The 12266-nt window shown below is 54.0% G+C and overlaps 2 protein-coding genes across 2 annotated transcripts; both read left to right on the top strand.

Moving 5' to 3' along the window:
- Window positions 1–373: 373 nt before the first annotated feature.
- Window positions 374–1301, top strand: LOC101756345 (histone H3.3). The gene is made up of 2 exons (XM_004964372.3): window positions 374–568; window positions 686–1301. Exons 1-2 carry the CDS (start codon window positions 497–499, stop codon window positions 1022–1024), a joined length of 411 nt encoding a protein of 136 aa, XP_004964429.1. The 5' UTR covers window positions 374–496; the 3' UTR covers window positions 1025–1301.
- Window positions 1302–7728: 6427 nt separating this feature from the next.
- LOC101755942 (histone H1) lies at window positions 7729–8923 on the top strand. The gene is made up of 2 exons (XM_004964371.3): window positions 7729–8055; window positions 8163–8923. Exons 1-2 carry the CDS (start codon window positions 7801–7803, stop codon window positions 8610–8612), a joined length of 705 nt encoding a protein of 234 aa, XP_004964428.1. The 5' UTR covers window positions 7729–7800; the 3' UTR covers window positions 8613–8923.
- The last annotated feature ends 3343 nt before the right edge of the window (window positions 8924–12266 follow it).

Raw genomic sequence — 12266 nt, 5'->3', positions numbered from 1 at the left:
TGCGCTGAACGAGGCCCAAAACAATGAAACACAACGGCAGTTTGTTTCCTCACGAGAAGTCCAAAACCGGCACTCTCCGTCCCACCCAGCCCAAGCCTACGCGCGCACCACGCTGGTCGCTGCCAATCCTGGCCCAGCCCCTCCACCACGTCACCGATCCGTGCCTCCCCAGAGCTCCGCCAATCAGCTTCTCCCACCGACCTCCCACGGATCCTGTGCTTTCTCCCGTCCAACCACCACCGTCCGATCACATCGCGCATCCCGAATCGGCTTCCCCAACGGTCACACGAAACCGCCTCGGTCCACGCGTCTCCTGCCGCCCACGCCCCCCCGCTCCCCTCTCCCCGTCCTATATAAATCCGCCCCGCGCCCCCCCAACCTCCTCCGCTATTAGCCTTTCCGCACCCGCCGCTTGGTCGCCGTCGAGTTCCAGCCCCCAAATCAGCCGAGGAGAAAAGCGAAGGGAGGAGGAAGGAAGTCGCCGAGAAGAGGAGAGATGGCCCGTACGAAGCAGACCGCCCGCAAGTCCACCGGAGGGAAGGCCCCCCGCAAGCAGCTCGCCACCAAGGTTCGCCCCCGTCTCCATCCCTCGCGTTGTTCCCTTCCGATCTGCTCTGTTCTCGCCGAGATTCGCTGGCTGTTTTGAGGCAAGTTGTGCTGATATGCGTCTGGGATTGGTTTGCAGGCGGCGAGGAAGTCTGCGCCGACGACCGGCGGCGTGAAGAAGCCCCACCGCTACAGGCCTGGTACGGTGGCGCTCCGGGAGATCCGCAAGTACCAGAAGAGCACGGAGCTCCTGATCCGCAAGCTCCCGTTCCAGCGCCTGGTCCGCGAGATCGCGCAGGACTTCAAGACGGACCTCCGGTTCCAGAGCCACGCGGTCCTGGCGCTCCAGGAGGCGGCCGAGGCCTACCTCGTCGGTCTCTTCGAGGACACCAACCTCTGCGCCATCCACGCCAAGCGCGTCACCATCATGCCCAAGGACATCCAGCTCGCCCGCCGCATCCGCGGCGAGCGCGCGTAAGCGGCCGCCCCCGCCGCCGTTTCCAGCAGTCAGGAGGGAGGGGAGGAGGTCAAGATGGAATCGGCTTGTTGATCTCCTCCTGAAGCGTCTAGCAGATCTGAATTAGCAGTATTAGCTGTCGGTTTCTCGATTTGGTTGGTTAGTGTAAAAACAGGTTTACAAGTCTATTTCGTGCTCTGCTGTTATTTTGGCTTCGCTTCGAGATGTGGAGCTAAGCTTGTTAAAGACCTAATCCGTGCTGTTACTAGAAGTGAAATTACACTGTTTTTAATCGTTCTCTCTCTGTTTGGTGATTTTTCTCTCTCTCCCTCGTGATAATGTCGCCGTGGTGCCGTGTTCTTGACGATTTCTTCGTGGGGATGGTGGGGCGCCGGAATCTGCGGTTTCTGCGCTGTACACGTTTTTTCGCTTTTAACTAGTCGTCGGCAGAGTGGTTCGTTGCGACGTGGCGAAATTTACGGGTTTTTTACCGTGTCGCTGACGTCGTGCGCCTGCGCGTGCTCGCTGCTTTTGACAGCGAGGTGGTGTCAATTATTCTTTTGGGGGTTTTCTGGGTTTTTTTCTACACCGAGGGTAATTTCCGCCTTGAAGTTGACTGCGAGAAGGTGGCGAATCTGAATTGGGAGGGCGGTGGGAAGAGGGCAACACGTGCGACACGCCTGTGATGTTTCTTTTTTGATGAGGCGGTTTTCAAATCGGAACGGTAATTGTTGCCGCCGAATCGTTAGAGTCAGGCGGATCGAATTGAGGCGGGCCTTCAATGGGCTACTCTTCACGGATCGAATCTGAGGGGGCCTTTAAAATGGACTACTCTTCAGGACCTGGCGGTCCAACCTGTAGGCTGAGTGGTGTGCCCGGCCTATTCGGCTGCAATAGACGATTTGGCCCAGGTAACAGCTGGGGTTATTTTCCGCGTCGAATTTGAGTTGGGGTCAAATCTGAATTGGAAGGACGGTGGAAGGGGGGAATGACTGCAGAACAAATCGAGTTATTTTTTATTTGTTTCAATCAGATTTTTTCCAATGAAATCATAGAAGGAAATTTGGGTGACGAGAAAAACCAATTTCAGCCGATTTTGAGAACAACAAGCGGCACACAGAATCGACTGAAAAGTAAACTAGTGTCACTCATCTCTGCTCCGCCCCGAAATCAACGGCACCTGCGCCCTATCGATGACTTCGTCCTTGAGGCGGTCGCCGGCATCGGGTGAATGTTTGTACGGCGGAGGAGACGCCGCAGCCCCAGGGTGGCCATGGCGTCCGGTTGAGAAGGGGTAATTTTGCTATAGAACATGGCACGAACGTGGTACCTGCTACTCCCACCGTCCCAATAAAAAAAATTGCAACTCTCGCTTCTTAAAAAATCAACCAATTTTAAATTTGATCAAATTTATACAAAATAGTACTAATATTTATGGTACAAAATAAATAACAATAGATTAATCATGCAATATATTTTCATACTAAATTTATTTGGAGACATAAATGTTAGTATTTTTTTATAAATTTAATCAAAGTTGATTGTTTGACTCCTCAAAAAGTAAGAATTGCATTCTTTTTGGGACGGAGGGAGTGATAGACAACGTTCAATTTCAGATTTGTTGTTAGACACCGCCGCTTTGTGCATATTTGCTGGTGGACATTGTAATAAATAAAATATTCATTTTTAGTAGGATAAGAGAGAAGGGGGTGAAAAGTCAGTTTTACCCTTGTGCAAGTTAGTTTTACCCAATAAATAAGTTAGCTTACGTTAATTTCTCCTCTCAAAAAAAAGTTAATTTCTGCATCTTTCGTTCTGCTATCGTCTGTTAGCTCTTCACCTTGCGACGTGGTGGCGTGCAGCGCGCTGCATGTAGCTGTCGTGCTCTCGGGGTCCCTGAACCTGGGTGCTTGCCGCTTACCGCTCACCACCAGTAGCGCCAGCGCATCTTGTCCTCCCCACGCTCGCTTCGTCCGTTCTTCATCTTGTTCGGCGAAATAAGGGACTGTTTGATCTCCGTCCGGACTAAAATTCATGTCATATTAAATATATGAAGGTCACATTGTAATTCTAGGATGTCCGGCAGCAAATCTGCCCTTTGAGAAGACTGGAGCTGCAGATCGGTCTATGCTGTGCAGGAACACGCATCCACCCCTCGCCTGCGATGCCAGGTCATGTCGTGAGACTTGCCGGAGACAGACAAGACGACGACTTGAGGATTGTGGGCGCTACTAATGGGCTAACCAAATTCGACAGCACAATATGCAAAACAAATACAGTAACAGGCCGAGCTGACAAAACAAAGACAGAAACGGACCACAAAGATTATCGGCAACAGAAGAGAAAAATCATTTCGGTGGGCAGCAGCCAGCAGTGCAGCACCCAGCGCGTGCGCGACACGCTTGTGATGTTGAACGTTTTTGAGGCGGTTTTGAAATCTGGACGGTAACTGTTGCGGCCCAATTGTTTCAGCGGATCGACTAGAGGGGACGGACCTTCAATGGGCCTACTCTCGTGGACCTGGCTTGGGGGTGGGTGGGCCTATTCGGCTGTCTGTTCTCCCCGGGTGGCAATAGATAGATAATTTGGCCCAGCCAGCTAACAGCTGGCGGGAAACGGAGCCCAATTCTTCCGGGACCAATCCGATATTCCTTCAAGTTTTAACCCTAGCCCAGATCAATTCGTTTGACTGCTGGAGCAGTGGGCTTCTCCGGTAAGATAAACAACAGTAAATTCATCAACGTATATAAACATCAAATCCTTATAAAATATATGCACAACCAATTTACTGCGTATCAGGCGTTATCAGTATATTCAACGCTGCTTTGACAGCTAAGTGGTGTCCATTATCCTGTGAGATTTTTACTTGATTTCTTTTCCAGAGACCGCACCGCAGGGAGTGTAATCTGCTGCGTTGAATTTGATTAGCTGGCAAATCTGAATTTGATCCTTTTTAGGCGGTTTTCGAAGCGGAGCAGTAATTGTTGCCGCGTAACGTTTCAGCCGATCGAATTTTTGAGGAGACCTTCAATGGGCTGGCTACTGACCTAGTCACCTGGACCTGGGCTTGGGGCAGGCCTATTTAGCTGTCCTCCAGGTGGCAATAGAGAAACTGGCCTAGCTAACAGCTGGCGAGGAAACGGAGCCTAGTTCTTTCCGAGCCCAGAACGATATACTGAATTCGCGAATTTACGCAGTCAACTCTAGCCCCCCAGATCAATTCGCTTGCACCAACATTAAATCCTTTTTAAAAAAGCATAATTATTTACGATACTGCAGATGCAATGTTTCTTTTAGTTTTCTTATTACGAGGCACGTTACACGCAATGTCTCAAAGGTTGATGAAGTTGCTTTACGCAATTGCTTGAGATTGATGTTGTCGCTTTGACTTCGGATAAAACTACAACTCTTTTGTATCTGACAAGGGGGGAATGGATAAAGTAACAGAGATTTTCGAGTGTCGTTAGTTAATTTTCAGCTATTTCTTTTTAACATTCAATTGTTTTTGGTTTGTTATTAAAGCACACTGTGGTTAGTACAAATTACAAACATGAACGAACGTAAACGTAACCTAAACTCCCAGGCGTAAGACGCTATATGTAACGTCCAGTCCATCACCTCTAACCAATCCTCAAACAATTCGTGCCTAGTCATAATGTCTTATTATTGAACATGACGTCATGCGCGTGCTCGCTGCTTTGACAGCGAAGTGGTGTCGTGTTAGGCGCCGATTATCTTGTGAGATTTTACTGGATTTCTTTTTCCACCGGGAGTGGAATTTGCCGGGTCGATCATCCCTTTTTATGCGGTTTTCGTAATTGTTGCCGCGTATCGTTTCAGATACGCCGATCGAATTTTCGAGGAGACACCTTCAATGGACTAACCTGGCTTGGGGGCGGGCCTATTAGGCTGTCCCCCGCCCCGCCCGGGTGGCAATAGAAAAATTGGCCCAGCCCGATACTGAATTTGCATATTTACGGTTTTAACCCTAGCCCAAGGCCAGATCAATACTGAATTTGAGTGACTACACAACATTCGCGTGATTTTCGTTTTTATCTCCCTCGATTTTGTATGTAGCTTCCTGGTGAGAAAAATTGAGTGAACAGTCGATTTTCTAAACCTAAAAACAACAAGAAAAAACGAGTAACAATCAAACCCGAATCACCCAGAAAATTGGATGCTACATACAAAACTGAAAGAGTGGTCAGGGAGGCCCATGCACGGAGCCCTCACACGCCTGATGCGGAAAGCAACACAGAAAACTGAAACAAGCGTAAGTACGTCCATGCTATTCAAACCAGAAAATGGACGAAATCAACCGACGTGGCGGCGAGAAGCTCTAGTGATCAGGCCATGGAGGAGCTACGACCGCGAGTTCCGGCTGTCCGGCGACCAGTTTCGCGGCGGATGACGGCCATCTTCTCCGACCTCTCCCTCGGCGACGGCCTTGTCGGTCCGGCGAGGTATCCTTCGGCATCACCACCCAGAAAAAGCTGGGCACCCCGACTTTTCGAGCGTGCGTCCGATGGCCGACGGGGCCGCGCAGTTGTCGGAGGAGAGTCGCGGGCGCCGCCATTGGCTCGGCCTCGGGCCTCGGCGAGCTGGCGGCCTTCTGCCTCTCGACTGAAGAGAGTAATAGAAAATTACTTGAGTGTTAGTGATGCTGATCCTTTTTTGGTGTGGTTTTCAAATCGTTTTGGGTCACTTTTTTTTTTTAAAAAAAATCGTTTTGGGTGAAGCGGATCGAACATCTTTGAGGAGCCCTTCATTGGGCTACTCCTGAGGTCCAACTTGTTGGACCGTTGACAAGGTGGCAGTTTTCGAGGGACCGGGCCTAGCAGACTGCCCTGGGAAAATAGAGAATTTGTCCCGGCCCACAAAAACAACAGCTGGCGGCAAAATGGAGCCCAACTCGGTAGTGAATTACCTTATTTACGGTTCTGACCTAACCTCCAGCCGGCGGGGAAACGGAGCCCAGCTGGGGTAGTTTTCCGCGTTGAATTTGAGGACGGTGGGGGAAAAAGGAGTAGCACGTGCGACACGTGCTTGATCCCTTCCTTTTGAGGCGGTTTTGAAAAGGAAAAAAGCCAACGCTCGCTCGAGTGTTTCTCCGCGCCTGAGCAATCGATTCTTTTCACTCCCCTATCCAGCTGCTCCCCGTGCCAAAGTGCTTCTTCTTCGATTTTGGCAGATCTCCAACGAGGCAACGAGGTTAGGACTATGGATTTGGGATTTGGGGTTAGGATCTCGGGGTTGGGGTTGGGGTTAGGTTGGGGTCGAGTTCATCGAAATCCGACAAGCTTCGAGGAAGGGCTGCGGCGGCAGGCTGGACCGGCGGAGGCTGCGGGCGACGTGCACGGTGATGGCGTCACCGGCTGGGATGTGGAGGACATCTGGTGGGTGGGGTATGGATGGTGGCAATGGCTGCGACAGCGGCGGTAACGGGGGGCGGGCAGGGAGGCTGCCGCGGGTAGTAGGGTCTCACCGCGGTTGGGCAGTGGCACGCTGGGGCGGAAGCGAGGCAGTGGCATGTTGGGTAAACAAAGCTTGAAGAAGAAACATGGCATGTGTGTTGGTTTCTGCTGGACAGCCGTTTGATTTCATCGGATGGCCATAAAAATCGAGCACGAGCCTGCTCTAAAACACTCGAGTGTCCTGTAGACACTCCCACCTGTTGCGGCCGAATAGTTTAGCGGATCGAATAGAGGGGACCTCGGCTCTCCTGGACGCTGGACCTGGCTTTGGGGGCCGGCCTATTTGGCTGGCAATAGAGAATTTGGCCCAGCTGGCGGGGGGAAACTCGGTGCCCCGTTCTTCGAGGCCCATCCCGGTACTGAATTAGCTTATTTGCGCTTTTTTTTAACGCTAACCCATATCAATTCGCTTGACTGCTGCTGGAGCACACGAAACGCACTAACACTGTAATATAACGTTAAATCCTTATGAAATGTGAACAATTTATTTACTATCGTAGATGAAATATATTTTTATTTCCTTTTACGAAAAATGCCTCGAGCAAGATTGATGGAGCTACTTTTTATGCAATGTCTTGGGATTGACCAAGTCGCTTTGACTTTGGATAAAATTCCTTAAATTTTTGGAGGAGGAATAGGAGGAACGGACAAAATAACTTTGAGATCTTCGAGTTTCATAAATTTTCAGCTGTTTCTTTTAGCATGAGTTTCAATTGTTCACGGGTTTCTTATTAAAGCATAGTGGTTAGTACAGATTATAAACATGATCGTAACCTAAATTCCCAGGTGTAAGACGCTATAGCTAACGTCGAGTTCGTCACCTCTGATCAATCCTCAAACCGTACGTACCTTCAGCCTCAACACAAACACAAAAAAGCACACCATGTCACAAAACCTTCAAAATTCTCCCTCGAATCAAAACCATTCCTCCGGATTCAAAATCCCCAACACCCGCATCACCCCCAATTCCACCCCAAACCGAAAACCTCCAACAAACTCCGAAATTTTCACCCCCAATTCGCCCTCAAATCCATCCGCCCAAAAACACGCGAAAACACAACACACTCCCCCAAAGCGTCCGAGCACACCCGCTTGAGAAGTCCAGAAGCATCCGGGGGCCAGGCGGCCGCATCGCGCGGCCACGCGTACGCCCAGGATGCGTCGCCCGAGGATCCCGATCCGCGTGCGCCGTCGTCCGACCAATCGGAGCGCGCCGTTGGCCGTTATAAATCGCGCGCCGCGAATCAGCGGCTCGTCACGCCACTGAAAAATCCGCTTGCATCACAGGCACACCGAAACAGAGTAGAGTGATCTTTGTTTCCCATGGCGACCGCGACTGAGGAAGTTGCACCGGTCGTTGCCGAGGTGCCGGCGCCGGAGAAGGTGGAGGAAGTGAAGGAAGCGGGCGCTGTGGAGGCGCCGGAGAAGGTGGAGGAGGAGCCGAAGCCGGCGGCGGAGGAGGGGAAGAAGGCAGAGGAGGCGGATGGGAAGAAGCCCGAGGAGGTGGAGAAGAAGGTGAAGAAGCCGCGGAGCAGGAAGCCCAAGTCCGCCGGGCCGCACCACCCGCCCTACTTCGAGGTGAGCGAAAGATTCGATCTTTTCTTTTGTTAGCACGGTTGATCGAAGAATTTCTCTTGATTGTGCTGCGTGAATGAACACTGATGAGTGGGTTCTGGTGCGATCAGATGATCAAGGAGGCGATCCTGTCGCAGGACGGCAAGGCGGGGGCGAGCCCGTACGCGATCGCCAAGCACATGGGGGAGAAGCACCGGGACGTGCTCCCGGCCAACTACCGCAAGGTGCTGGCCGTGCAGCTGCGCAACTTCGCCGCCAAGGGCCGGCTCGTCAAGGTCAAGGCCTCCTTCAAGCTCGCCGCGGCCGAGGAGAAGAAGCCCGCCGCCGCGATGGCGAGGGCGAAGGCGCCGGCGGCGGGCAAGCGCAAGAGGGCGGCGGCGTCCGCCGCGCCCGCCAAGAAGAAGAAGCCGGCCGCCCCCGCGGAGGCGAAGAAGGCGCGCGCGAAGCGGGCCAGGAAGGCGGCGCCGGCGCCGGCGCAGCCGATGCCGAAGCCGAAGCAGGCGGCCAGGCCCGTCCGCGCCGCCGTAGCCAGGAAGGCGGCGAACAAGGCCAGCGCCTGATCAACCGCCAGCGCCAGCGCCGTGTCGTCTTGGTCCCCGTGTCTGCGCGCCGCCGTCCGTGTATAGCTGGTAGTAGCTGCAGTAGTGAATTAGTAGTAGCGAGCACTCCGGTGCAGTATCGGTCGTCTCCGCCGTGTGTGTGACGGCGTGTTGTAAATACCGGAACCAGTGAGGTGTGATGGGAATAAGCGCGCGCTTTAGCTTCTGCTGGTGCTCGGAAGAAGAACCGATCTCAGTGTAGTGTAGTGATCTGCTAGCTGAGTATTGAGTGTGTGACGATGCTTGATGAGATCATCGTGCTAGTTCAATCACTGATGCTGGCTTAATTTTGACTCTGCGTGATACTGCGACTAGAAATCATAGGATTACACAGAGCTCAGATTCGGAACGGTATACGATCGTTGCCTCCTGCTGACGCTTGGGAGGAACGGTGTCAGAGTGGCACGGCTCGATCCTGAGTGTGTTCCATGGCGCGGGAGGTGGTAGATCGAGAAGCTTCTGGATTTCTGTTGGTTGGCGTCAGTACGACACCAGTCGCCAGGGGATGATGAGCCGATGAGCCTCTGCCCGGTTCACGAGAAGGGAGGAAAGCCGCGCGGAAATGTGGTGTGTGCGCACGCGTCCGCCAGGGACAGCGAAGACCGTAGCGCTGGCACACTTCGGTTGCCAGTTGCCATGCCGAGTGTACGAGGACGGAAAACTGACCGTTAGGCCCGTTGGTTGGTAGGATCGTATCTCTTCAATATCGCGAAGGGGTTTAAGACCCTTTAATCCCGATTTTTTTAGTCCTGTTAGTCTTTTAGTCCCGATTGCTGTTAGTCTTGCTGTCACGGAACTAACAAGTTTTGAAAAAAAATTAAAAAAAAAACACCTGCCGGGCCGCTCGCCTCCGCCCGTGCACGCCCGGCCACGCCTCTGCCCTACCCTCGCCCTCCTCACTGCCAGTGAGGGGCGAGCAGAGGGGAAGGGGAGGGGCAACAGAGGGGGAGGGGGCGGTAGCGGCGCAGAGATGGGGAGGAAGCCAAGGGAGTGCCGGTGGAGACAGAGGATGAGGAAAGGGAGAGTCGGTGGAGAAAAGAGGATAGATAGAAGATAATTAAGTGGAGAGGAGAGCATGGAAGGATAAGGTGGAGGCGCTGCCTCGAGGGTCGTGTGGATGCTCCAAATTCCAACCGGGATAAAGGCCCTCCCTTTTATCCTGGTTGGTAATTCTAATCGGGTCTAGGGCTCCGTTTGTTTGAGCTTTAGCAAGCTTTCCAAAAAGTTGGCTTTTGGCTTTTGCTCCCTAGAAGGGTGGCTTTCCGAAAGCTGGCTTTCGGAAAGCTAACATCATCTAGCAACCTAGCTTTTGGAACGGTGGGATGTAGTGTCTGTCTTGTGGGGTATACATATCAAGCTTTTCTTCAACCTTGGATGCCGGCTGGATCTGTTGGCCTTTGCCCTTGCTCGACGGTCGAAAGGCAAGACCGACGGGAAGAGGGAAGGGGCGGGGGCGGCCGGAGGTGAGACCGACGGGGGAAGGGACGCCAGGGAGGAGGGGTGCTGCGCCGGCGGGGGAGATTTAGAGTGGAGGAGCTCCCCTGCGGCGGCTTCCCGAGCCTGCCGGATCTAGGCTCCTCGGCGGCGGGCGGAGGCGAGGCCGGGGAAGACGCCGGAGGGGACGGCGAGCGAGGTGAGCGGTGCGGCGAGGGGGGCTGCGGCGGCATCTTGGAGGAGAGGCTGAGGCGTTGGAGCAGGAGGCGGCGACGCTCCTCGAGGAGATCCAAACGTCATACGCGGAGGTGTGCATCGGCGGGGGCTGCTGCAGGTGGCGCTGGGAGCGCCTGCGGCGACGGCGGCGCTCCTCGAGGAGATCCAGATGTCATATGCGGAGGCGTGCGTTGGCAGGGGCTGCTGCAGGTGGCGCTGGGAGCGCCTGTGGCGGCGGTGGTCCGTATCGTCGTCGAAGGCGGAGGTAGAGGAGTAGGACGACGACGAGGAGGAGGTAGAGGAGCAGGAGGAGGAGAGGATCCGATCCAGCGACTCATAGAACTCCTCCTGCTCAGCCTCCTCGCCCGCCGAATCCGGCCCCGACGGCCGCGCCACCACCTCCGGCATTGCCTCAGCCCCCCGGCTCGGCGCAGCCGACCAACCACTTGCGCGGCGCGGCGCACTGGGGCGGGGCGGGTGGGTTGGCAATGAGGGGGGAAGGAGGCGCCTACCCGCCCAAATGCTCGGGCGCCACAAGATCGGAGGAGAGGGAGACGACGCAGATGGAGATGGAGCTGAGGAAAGAAAAATGACTGGCTCGCAACATAAACGATGGCAGGTGGGTAATTTTAGCGACCTTGATGTAGAAAGCTGCGGAAAGCTCATATTTCACTGCTTCTGTATTTTCCATGCAATCATAACTTCCGAGGGCTTTTGGCTTTCAGAAAGCTCAGTCCAGAAGCTGACTATTTGTTCAAGCCCAAACAAACAGGTCTAAATTTTTTTATCCTGGTTGGAATTAACAACCGGAAATAAAGGGGGGAGGGGGCTTTTGTCCCGATTGGAATTTTCCAACCGGGACAAAAGGAGGGACGTCGGTGCTAGCTCTTTACAACTAGAACTAAACCCCCTCCCGTCGCTGTCCTTTCGGTGCCTCATTTTTGACCCAGGACTAAAGTCACTTTAGTCACGGATCCAATATTATCCGAAACTAAAGGGGCTGGATGAAAGGTCAATTCTCCCCTAGCACGTGGTGGTGTGGCGCCACCCACCGAACGCGGCGACGTGAGCAGCGGCCGGTCGACGCCGGCCGAGGATTGACGGCTTCATGCACCCATGGGACTGCGGAATGCGGCGACGTGAGCAGCAGCTGGTCGATGCCGGCCAAGGATTGACGGCTTCGCGCACCCATGGGACTGTGGAGTGGGGGACTCGCCCGTTCTGCAAACACAATGTGTCCCTGCATTTTGATCCTTGCGACTACCGTGGAAGTTTGCGAGCACCGAGCATAGCAGAGGGCATCGTTCCGCCCTTACTTCTGACTAGATTACCCTTGTGGTTGGTTGACTAGATTATTAGGACAGCGGAATCTTGGTGCCAAGTCTTTGTTTCCATGGAGTCGAAATGAACTTCTAGACTTTCCGTCTTCTAGCGACGAAAACGGATTATATAGCCACCCCCACGCGTATCCGCTTCCTGCGTCTGTGCCTGGTGGTGGGCCCCTGCTGCAGAGGCACGACGCCGAAAGGCTCTGCCGGGCGGGCACAAGATCCTGTCACGCTCTGCGCTGCAATAGTGAGGCTGTGCGAGGAAAGCTGCGTGCCATCCCCCTCCCCTTCCGTCCATCTACACGCGCCCGTACGCCGCCGTCTCTCTATGACCGGTGGGCTCCTCCCACTCTCGCTTCCTCCGCCTCCGCAACACTCGCTAGCCGCATGCTCCCCCAACCCCTACCAGCCAAAAAAAATAAAAAAGGAAGAGAGAGAGAAGAGGCAGAGAGAGAGAGAGAGGAGCAAGAGGAAGAGAGAGACCGAGAGGGAAGAGAGAGGGGGGGAGAGGGAGAGAGAGAGAGAGGGAGGGCAAGAGGGGAAGAGAGAGAACGAGAGGGAAGAGAGAGAGAGAGAGAGACAGAGGGAGAGGCAGTGGTGGTAACTAGCAGCCGCACCAGCTACCTCGGAGCGCCCC

This window comes from Setaria italica, chromosome IV, assembly GCF_000263155.2.
Source record: "Setaria italica strain Yugu1 chromosome IV, Setaria_italica_v2.0, whole genome shotgun sequence".
Classification (NCBI taxonomy): Eukaryota; Viridiplantae; Streptophyta; class Magnoliopsida; order Poales; family Poaceae; genus Setaria; species Setaria italica.
The sequence above is the reverse complement of the archived record's forward strand: the minus strand, read 5'-3'. Positions and strand labels throughout refer to the sequence as shown.

What these genes read in the sequence shown, in the direction of transcription:
- LOC101756345 (XM_004964372.3), top strand. Translation starts at nt 497, where the DNA reads ATGGCCCGTACGAAGCAGACCGCCCGCAAGTCCACCGGAGGGAAGGCC. An exon ending in GCAAGCAGCTCGCCACCAAG is followed by an intron (nt 569 to 685) that starts GTTCGCCCCCGT and finishes ATTGGTTTGCAG; the next exon opens with GCGGCGAGGAAGTCTGCGCC.
- LOC101755942 (XM_004964371.3), top strand. Translation starts at nt 7,801, where the DNA reads ATGGCGACCGCGACTGAGGAAGTTGCACCGGTCGTTGCCGAGGTGCCG. An exon ending in ACCACCCGCCCTACTTCGAG is followed by an intron (nt 8,056 to 8,162) that starts GTGAGCGAAAGA and finishes TGGTGCGATCAG; the next exon opens with ATGATCAAGGAGGCGATCCT.